This window comes from Geospiza fortis, unplaced genomic scaffold (assembly GCF_000277835.1).
Source record: "Geospiza fortis unplaced genomic scaffold, GeoFor_1.0 scaffold408, whole genome shotgun sequence".
In the NCBI taxonomy this organism is placed as follows: Eukaryota; Metazoa; Chordata; class Aves; order Passeriformes; family Thraupidae; genus Geospiza; species Geospiza fortis.
Genome location: NW_005054330.1, coordinates 2,803,190 through 2,812,984, shown reverse-complemented (window position 1 = coordinate 2,812,984; position 9,795 = coordinate 2,803,190). Strand labels below are relative to the sequence as shown.

Genomic DNA, 9,795 nt, shown 5'->3' with positions numbered 1-9,795 from the left:
TCTTGTGCTGGTGTACAGCTCGAGCAATAAAACCACTCTAGTTTTGGCCTCATTCAAGATGGTATCTGGGTACCCTGCTTTTCTCACTGTAAAAGTGTCACTCTTCTACTTGAAATTTATGCTAGAAGAGTGACAGGTTTTCTTTCTGCTTGGGATGCTTTTTTCCTCTGACAGTTTTTTTTTGTTTTGTTTTGTTTCCTCTTGTAGGTTGAAAGAAGAAAAGGAGACCAGCTTGTCCAGTGAAGATGCACTCTTAGTCCTCAGCTATTTAAGCTGAATGCATTGTGATTTCCAATAATTGAGACAGTGATTCTGAAAGCTGTCTACATTAATGAAAAGAACAATGTAGTCAGCTTAACTGAATCATCAGTGTTGCATATTGAATAGGACATGGTAAACCAATCCTGATGGACTTATGCATGTTAGGAATATAGGGATAAACATTTATTAAAGCATTGTTTTTTTAAAAAAGTAGTTTTAAAAATGGAGAACTATGAAAATGTACCACCCCTCCCTAAAGAACCTGCAAGAGAAATGAATGTGGAGAATCTCCCTTGTCGGCCACCTCTGCCGCCCAACGAACAGCCTCCACCGCCTCCCCTGCAAACGTCCAGTGACGCAGAGGTAATGGACGTTGGCTCTGGTGGTGATGGACAGTCAGATACCCCTGCTGGGGACACGCACAGTCTCTGCAGAACACAGCAGCTGCTCACAAAGGGATCTGCCTGCTACAAAAGTCGTCTTATCATAGACCCCAACAGTAGCGACCAAAGCCCCAGAACTGCTCGTCACGCACCGTCAGTTCGAAAGTTCACCCCAGATCTTAAGTTACTGAAGGATGTGAAGATTAGTGTTAGCTTTACAGAAAGCTGCAAAAGCAAAGATAGGAAAGTTCTGTACACTGGAGTTGAGCAGGATTATAAGGCAGATACGGAGTTTGGTATTAATAATGTCAATGGGGATTTGCATGTTTGTCCTTTTGGTGGTAGTAATGGTAAAGCTGCAGGGATAGGGGGTGAAAGTGATGACAAGAAGGATGATGAAAATGATATTGATCAGGAAAAGAGAGTGGAATTTGCAGTTCTGGATGAGCTAGAAGACTTTACCGACAATTTGATGGAAATAGATGAAGAAGGAGGAGGGTTCACATCTAAAGCAATCGTTCAAAGAGATAAAGTGGATGAAGAAACCTTGAATTTCTCCTATGAGGTAAGTAAATCCACACGTCTTTGCTGGGTAAGAGGTTTCCAAGTGGCTAGAGAAAAATATGCAAAGAATAAGCTCTTCTAGAAGTGTGTAGTACATGAGACAAAACCACAGAATTTTTAGAGACAGACCTTTGGCTGAGAAACTGTAAACTATTTTAGTCAAACTTCTGAGTTGTGTTGCAGCTTCTATAGTTTTCTGTAAAAACAGCCTTTAAAAGTCTTCTCGCACAATTGCAGTTCATTTTATCATCACAAACTTATTTTCTTATTTTTCAGTCTTTTTACTGGAATCATTGGAAATTTCTAGTTTCTGTCTGTGTGGAAGTGCATATTAAAAATGTCTGCTTTCTCTTTGCAAGGGAAAAGGGAGGTTGGTAGGCCCAGAAGGACAGTGTCTGATGAAGTCTCTTTCAGGATGACTTTGATAATGATGTGGATGCTCTGCTGGAAGAGGGTCTTCGAGCACCCAAAACCAGGAGACTGGATAATGAGAAATACGGTGGTGAAAGTGATCACCAGTCTGATGGAGAGACAAGTGTGCAGCCAATGATGACCAAAATTAAAACTGTACTGAAGAGTAAGTTCATGTGCATTTAATAACTGTAGCTCCTGTTCATGGGTCGTGTCTGTAGAACAAAAGTTCCTCAACAAGTACAGTGTGAAACAGCAGTTTGTGTGAAATTGTTAATGTGTTGGGGAGTTTTATTGTTGGGAGGCTTCTTATTGTGGGATATGATTTTTCATGTCCTTAACAGTGAATTTGACTTTTGCTTTTGATCTGTTGTATGTAATAAGAATACATTTTAATGTGTGGATTTGTGTAAAACAATGAGGTGAACAAGGGTGATCTGGGGCTTTTGTCTCTGGACATTCTGGCCTTTTTCCTGCTTCAGTTACATAACTTCTGCTGTTGAAATTGCCCCATGTGAGGTCTCCATGAATGCAGTCTAGGTTAAATATAATAACTAGAAAAGTCAGTGGCTTACATTTATCCAATTTCATTGTGTTAGAAATTACTAATAAAGAAAAGCTGAGAGCACAAACCCACCCAGAAGAATGTAATGGAAAGTATTCTGAATTAGAGTTAAAACTTAAACGTGCACTAGAGGAGTATTTTACAGCTTCACTGTATTCTGAAATAAAAAACCAAAAGAACTTTTTGCTTCAAAACAGTATAGTAACAGAGGATTGCCAGGAAACTTCCAGCAAAGATGAATAATCTCTGATTTGTGATTTAGAGAGACATGAGACCCTGGCTTAGTGATGAGCCCTTTGGCTTAGTGATGAGACCCTGTTTGGGTCTGTGGATCTGGTGGTATTTCAATGCAAATTTGTTCCTGAGTGTCAAGTGAAAGATTTTGAATGGAAAATGAAGTTGTTTCTGAAGCAACTACGACTTTTCCAGTAAATGCTTTCCAGTGGTGCTTGTGATAAGTATAAAAAGACTAAAGAAAAGAGAATTCAGTGATGAGACAAACAAATCAGTCTATATAAAAATTATTGCTACTATTGCCTTTCGTTGAGAACGTCATGGAATCTAATTTTGCAGGATTTAGTCTGGGTTAGAGGCATATACCTTGTTATTAAAACAACATCTCTACAAAACATTATTAATCTTGTTTCAATGCCATTTTATTCTTTGGGACAGAAAAAGCAATAAATAACAACCTGGATTTTGTTTCTATTCCTCTAAGCAGTCTATCCAAGTTTAAAGCCATTCTTTGCTTTAAAGGTCGTGGCCGCCCTCCTACAGAACCTTTGCCAGATGGATGGATCATGACATTCCATAATTCAGGCATTCCTGTATATCTGCACAGAGAATCTAGAGTTGTTACCTGGTCTAGACCTTATTTTTTGGGAACAGGAAGCATAAGGGTGAGAGCTGTCAATTTTTTAAATACTTAGATTAAAAAACTAGATATATTCCTGAAAGCCATTGAATATTTTTCTGCTTTGGCAGGCTTGTTTCCAGTGTTTGAATTAAGATCCTTGAAAAATAAAGTATTTTATGTTTGAAAATCTGATATGATTTTTCTTAGGTGCTTTGCTTTACTGTTTGGGCAGTTAAAGTGAATGAGATGATCTTGTTTGGGGCCTTCCCTTTTCTAGTATGGCTGCACAATTGGGGGTTTATTGCACCATGACATATATCTAGGAATCATTTATTTGTAGCTATAAATTAGTCTGAGCTGTGGCTTATGGTCCACATTTACAGAAGTAAGGATATGACATTCTTGCACCCAAGGAATCTGCAGAAATTGGATTTAATGCCATGGGCCTATGCCTCAGGAAAGCTCAATGGATTTTATGAAAGCATGCAGTAGTTGCATGAACAGATTGTAGTCTGGAGCTAAACCAGCAGGATTGTGTCAGCGTCACAGTGTGAAGGTCCCCCAGGAGTGACCCTGCTCAGCTCTTGAGTGGAATGACTTTACTGACCAAAGAGGAGCTTGAGCCTAGGCTGAACACAAATAGCTTCCATCTTGCTTGCATCTTTTGGGTTTGAGTTTTGCTTTTGGTGACCTTGAGATACTGAAACCTTCTGTATTATTTATATTTAAGAAACATGATCCTCCCCTTAGTAGCATTCCCTGCTTTCATTACAAAAAAATGAAGGAAAATGAGGAAAGGGAACAAAATAATGACATAACCCCAAATGGGGAAGTATCACCTGTAAAGCATCTAGATAAATCCTCAGAACTGGACTGCCAAACAGAAGAACCAGATTCCACTGCTGCTGATTCTGGGCCTTTAGATGACAAAGATCCCTCTGGGGGAGATGCAGCACAAGGAGCTTTGGGACAAGTTAAGGCCAAAGTTGAAGTATGTAAAGATGAATCTGTAGGTATGTATGGGAAGTAGAGTCTTTTCTTGACTTGAGTTGGGGTAATGGCATTTGGGAAATTTTATTCCAGACTTGGCTGCTGAATTATAATCTTTCCTGAAGCCCTGAGAGTCCACATGGAAAGATTTTACGCCAAAAAAAAGTCAATTTTTTGGTAGTTTAGTCCTGTAGACTTTATTTCAATGTAAGAATCAGTTATGTCTGTGTGTTCATTTGCTGTTGTCAGATGTGTTCATGTGACTTCCTCAAGTAGGTTTTTCTATGCACTCTGTACTGGCTGAGTTTTATATCTGTTTTCAGGATAATCTCTTGAGATAAATGATGTAGTTAAACTATATTTCTATATTTGCACAAGTCTAGCAGACTAAGTCATGTAAATATAATTGTACTCATACAGAGGGGTGTGATGCTTCATTATTTTATTTATACAAATCTGGTAGCCTCTACACAAAAAGTTGTCTAAATACATCATGCCAAAATCACCACCCAATGGAGAGGAACTTGAAGAGGAGGCTCATGTGTTACTTATCAGATCTTACCACATCTGCATACCCAAGAATCCCATCCATGGAAATTGCTGCTGCTCAGAGTATTGGTATTGGTCATAGGCTGCCATTTGCCTTTATAGTGCTCAGACATAAAACTTGTCCTTGTCATTGTGTGTGTCGTGTCCAGTCCAAAAACCTTGCCAAAAGATGTAAAAAAGAACCCCAAATCATCAATATTTAGCTGCAAAATTCAAGCCAGTAAGCACTTACTTTTCTACATGAAGTTCACCTGTCTATCTCTCCTTTTAAATAGGATCTGTTGTGTATTACTGAAAAAGATACTGAGTGATGAGGTATAAGCATGACTTGCATTTGGAATTCTTTGTGGAAGGAAACAATGCCAGCAGCTTGCTTTTGTTTGTTTACATCTGTGGATGCTAGTTTTTATTTTTGCTGATTATATTTGGAGGCTATTCTATAAAGGAGAAGCAGCTGTACTGAAAGGGGGCATTCTTTTAGTGCTACTCTGTATGTGAATTTATTGTGTTAAATTCTGCAAAGAGGCTGCAGATACCCAAGGAGTTCATGGAACATCACTGTACAGTGTTTTATGGTACACTACAGAGTAGGTTGGCAGCAGCAGTTGGGTTTGGCTTCAGAGAGCTGAGGCTGAAAGCACAACTGCTGTACTCACTGTGTACCTTGCTTCAGGTGGAGGGAAGGTGATGAGATGTTCAAACAGACCAGTCACTGGTGTTTTGTTGCAAATTGTGTTGGATGTTAATGCTGGTCAGGGATTAGTAAAATCATCAAGTGACAGAATAAAATGGTATTTTGTTTTATTCTGTTTTCTGGTTTGCACTAACATTTTGTATTTAATATAATGGGAGAACTTAAAATTACTTTTGTTAGTCCAAAACAGCATCTTTAACCTTTTGCTCCAAGTCTAAGTACATAATTACAGTGGAAATAGAGAACTTAGTGCTTGTTCAGTGGTGAAACAGAGAGAGTAACTTGGTTGTGTTTCTCAGATCTGGAAGATTTCAGACGCTACCTGGAGAAGCGTTTTGACTTTGAGCAAGTGACTGTGAAGAAGTTCCGCACCTGGGCCGAGCGGCGCCAGTTCAACCGCGAGATGAAGCGCAAGCAGGCGGAGTCCGAGCGGCCCATCCTGCCGGCCAACCAGAAACTCATCACCCTCTCTGTGCAGGATGCACCCATAAAGAAAGGTGAGCTGCTCTAGCTCCAGTTCACATAGGCTGTGTTGAAGGCTAATTGCAGCTCTAAGCTTGACAGAAAATAAAAAAATCCTGTAATGAGTCCCCTTAATTCCTGATCTAGTATTTTGCCCATCGTATATTATGCAGGAAAGGAAAAATATTGTCAAAATATGCTTCCTATTCAAAAGACTTATTTCTAAACAAAAATATTTTCATTAAGGTTACAGTCCTGGTAAGTAATGACTACCTTCAGCTCTTCTTACTGCTGAGTGTTGCTCAGTATTGATTTGTTTGTTACAGAAATTATCTGTCAAAGACTGGAACTAATGAACTTCTTTCCTTCTTCCTGTCTTTTTTTGCAGAGTTTGTCATTAATCCCAATGGGAAGTCTGAAGTTTGCATCTTGCATGAATATATGCAACGAGTCCTAAAGGTTCGACCTGTTTACAATTTCTTTGAATGTGGTAAGTCTGTTTCCTTAAACAACTCTATCCTGGTCTTGGTGCTTAATCAAGAATCCAAAGATGTTGTGTATATGAAAAATAGAACTGGAATCAGGTTAATGTTGGGGTTTTTCCCCTAAATGGTATAGTGTATGTTCCATTAATTCTTGCTTTTCCTGTTTATTTGGAGTTTTTTTGAGGGCACCTTATAAATATTCAGAATTATGCTGTTCCTGTATATGCAGTATATAATACAACTGAAATTTCTATATCAGTGTGTAGCTCTTGTATTCACACCATGATGCAAAAAATTTGGAATTAGTATTTGAATTCTGGCAGATTACCAGTGGTCACTTAAAATATTTTAAGTTCTTTATTTGGAAGAATGAAGTATATGGTGGTAAGTCTGTTAATGGAAAACTCTGTTAGTTAAACAATTTTTCAGTCTTCATGAAGAACAAAACATTTTCATCCTTCTTGAAACTGAAATGAAGAAAACAAATCTTGATAGTGGTGATATTTCATGAATGTCAGGAGTTCCAAAAAGCTTTCTTTATTTTCCTCCTCTATTTCCAGAGAACCCAAGTGAACCTTTTGGAGCCTCAGTGATTATTGATGGAGTAACCTATGGGGCAGGAACTGCCAGCAGCAAAAAACTTGCCAAGAATAAAGCTGGTAACTTATTTTTCTTTCTCAGTACCAACTGCTGAATTGTTTCTGTTTGCTTTTTGTACCATTCTGGGCTTCCAGGGGCCGAAGTGATTCAGTACTGGGGTTTGGCTGTAGAAACTAGGGGGTGATAATAACTCTTTAATTTTTGGTCTTAAAGGCTCTATGTCACTTCTAAAATGAGACAAGAATATTTTTCCTTTTGTAGGCACTTTTTAAAAGTAGTTTCTTCTTATTTTAATTAGTTATCAAGCTGAACTAGTAGAACTCTTTTTCCCTTAAAAGTGTAAATGATAAATTTCTTACCGGAAGAAAATGTCTGACAATTTTTAGATGAGATGTTTTTGTTTAAAATAAATCTAATCAAGATGTTTAATCACTTTCTGCAGCTCGAGCTACACTGGAAATCCTTATTCCTGACTTTGTTAAACAGACCTCTGAGGAGAAGCCCAAAGACAGTCAAGAACTTGAGGTACTGAGCTCATGCTTCCTGGCTGGCATCATTTGAGTTTGTTTTTAAAACATGGCACAGTTAATATCAGAAACATTACTGAAAATTAGTAAGGTTGTTTTCTCAGTCAAATGGAACTGTAAAATCTTCCGTTTAGAGGAACACTTAGGGCAAACAGATTTAATTTTTTTTTCTATTGGAATAGATCAGAAAATTTGCTCTGATGCAGAGAAGTGGTTCTTTATTGACCTACAGGTCAGTTACTAAACGCCTGAGAGGTTCCAAGGCACCAGGCTGCCTGTACTGCCCTGCCTTCCAGAGTCCTCTGGCTGATGGCAGGATATGTTCTGAGCTAGGTACTGTTTGGTTCTGTGTGATCATCTTAGGACACCACATAAGAAGTAAAAGTGCTCAGACTTCTGAGATGTTTTTTTTTACCACACAGTGAAATCCCATAGTTTGGGCAGTGATATTTGAGAAAATAAAAAAAAAATTCTTTAAGAGGAGAGTTGTGCTATTTTCTCAGGTATTAGGAGAATTAAATAGCTCATTGATCAGCAATCCCATCAGTAAGGAGTAAAGGAAAAAAACAGTGCTCAGCCTGAAAGCAATGTTTTTTTTTTTAAATGAAGTAATATACAGGAGTTGTTTGTACCCTTCCTTTAACTTAGAACTGTATTGTATGCCCTGCACTACTGAAATGGTCATTAAGGAAATGCAAACAATTTTTTCCATTCTTCTAAAATAAAATACCAAGTGCGCCAATAGCTGTTCTGTTCTCTTTTAGTAAACCACAGCATTTTGGTAAATAGAGTTTCATAGTTTGCTAAAATAACCTTGTCCTGAGGGAGAAATTATGATAAAGAATTAATAATATTGTCATTTTATGTACATGTTGAATAATGTAAGATTGGAGTTAAAATTTCTCTCTGCAAATATTTGATTAGGTGTGACAGTTTTAACAATGTTGCTTTTAACCCATTATGGATTTGAAAACACTTTTTAAAGTGCCAAGCACAGAGCAACAGAATTGGTTTAATGTAGCAAAGGAGAAATTAAGTTTAAGGCCAATATTAGGGCTTTACTTGCACAAAGCACAATAACCCTTTTCAATTCCTTTGCAGTATTTTAACCATATCAGTATTGAGGACTCACGGGTATATGAACTCACCAGTAAAGCTGGACTCTTGTCTCCATATCAGATTCTCCATGAGTGCCTTAAAAGGTAAAGCTGCAGCATGGGGACCGTGTGTGGTGTGAGGTGTTGGCTCAGGAGCCATTGCTGCTGTTCGTCAGGGACCCTGCCTGAGCTGCTGAGCTCCCTGGGCCTGAGGGACACGTGCTGGGGGCTGACCTGGTTCATGCTGAGTCCTCTTTAATTCACATTTGCTGTTTGTGCCTCTTTGGAGATCAGGATGTAGTTGTTGGACAAATGTCTTTTGTTTTCTCTCATATAGGGTTGCTTTTTCATTTAACTCAACTTGCTGATGTAAAAAAATCTCTTTGTTAATTAATGTATTGACATTTCTTATTACTAGATCTAATTTCATTGCAATGACTGTCCAAGATGATAACTGCAACCACTTCACTTGCAGTTTTACTTAGTATGTAATCTTGATTGTGTTTGTGCTTAAGAAACCACGGAATGGGTGACACATCCATAAAGTTTGAAGTGATTCCTGGGAAAAATCAGAAGAGTGAATATGTCATGACTTGTGGCAAGCACACAGTGCGAGGCTGGTGTAAGTACAATAATTGGTGTGATATCTGAACCTCCTCTTCCTCTCCTGTTCTCCTTTGCTGTCCATTCTGAGGGTGCTTGTTCAGCCACCGACCCTGTTGTGTGCTTGTCATGCTCTTCTCTGGTGTCTCAGTTTTGACTAACTCAGGTGAATATTTGTGGCTGTCATTACATAATGTGCTGGTATTGACACACTTCCATGGTTACTTTTACAGGCAAAAATAAAAGAGTAGGGAAGCAATTGGCTTCTCAGAAAATCCTTCAGCTACTGCATCCACATGTGAAAAATTGGGGCTCTCTCTTGCGAATGTATGGCAGAGAGAATAGCAAGCTGGTTAAACAGGTGAGCAGGCCTTTGTTTGAGTATAACCTACCCTGTGGCTGGAGTTTTGCTTCTGGATTTCTAAATTAAGTTACAACAAAACTTTAAGGTGCCTGAATTTCATTGACAGTAATAATTGTGTTAATCTTGCATCTCCCATGTCAAATCTAAAGAACCTTTTTAACTAACTCATGGAAGTAGATGTTCCTACTTAAGGAAGTAAACTAACTACAGACTAAACTACAGAAATACAACAGACTAAACTTGGCTTCACGTTAATTTTCTTCCATAAAAAAAGTTGATCAGTTGTTGCTCGTGATTCTATTGAATAGGAAACCTCTGATAGAAGCGTGATAGAACTTCAGCAGTATGCCAAAAAGAACAAGCCAAATCTGCACATCCTGAACA

General features: G+C 38.4%; 1 protein-coding gene across 1 annotated transcript in view; it reads left to right on the top strand.

Annotated features, from left to right (window-relative positions):
* The first annotated feature begins 211 nt into the window (after positions 1-211).
* DGCR8 (DGCR8 microprocessor complex subunit) overlaps positions 212-9,795 on the top strand; it is a 13,738-nt gene continuing 4,154 nt past the window's right edge. The window contains exons 1-12 of the mRNA XM_014307218.2: positions 212-1,209; positions 1,623-1,785; positions 2,941-3,083; positions 3,771-4,053; positions 5,573-5,770; positions 6,124-6,225; positions 6,781-6,879; positions 7,263-7,345; positions 8,449-8,549; positions 8,960-9,066; positions 9,281-9,408; positions 9,720-9,794. Of these exons, the coding sequence (XP_014162693.2) occupies positions 484-1,209; positions 1,623-1,785; positions 2,941-3,083; positions 3,771-4,053; positions 5,573-5,770; positions 6,124-6,225; positions 6,781-6,879; positions 7,263-7,345; positions 8,449-8,549; positions 8,960-9,066; positions 9,281-9,408; positions 9,720-9,794 (2,208 nt within the window). The 5' untranslated portion in view covers positions 212-483. The remainder of the gene's footprint in view (positions 1,210-1,622; positions 1,786-2,940; positions 3,084-3,770; positions 4,054-5,572; positions 5,771-6,123; positions 6,226-6,780; positions 6,880-7,262; positions 7,346-8,448; positions 8,550-8,959; positions 9,067-9,280; positions 9,409-9,719; position 9,795) is intronic.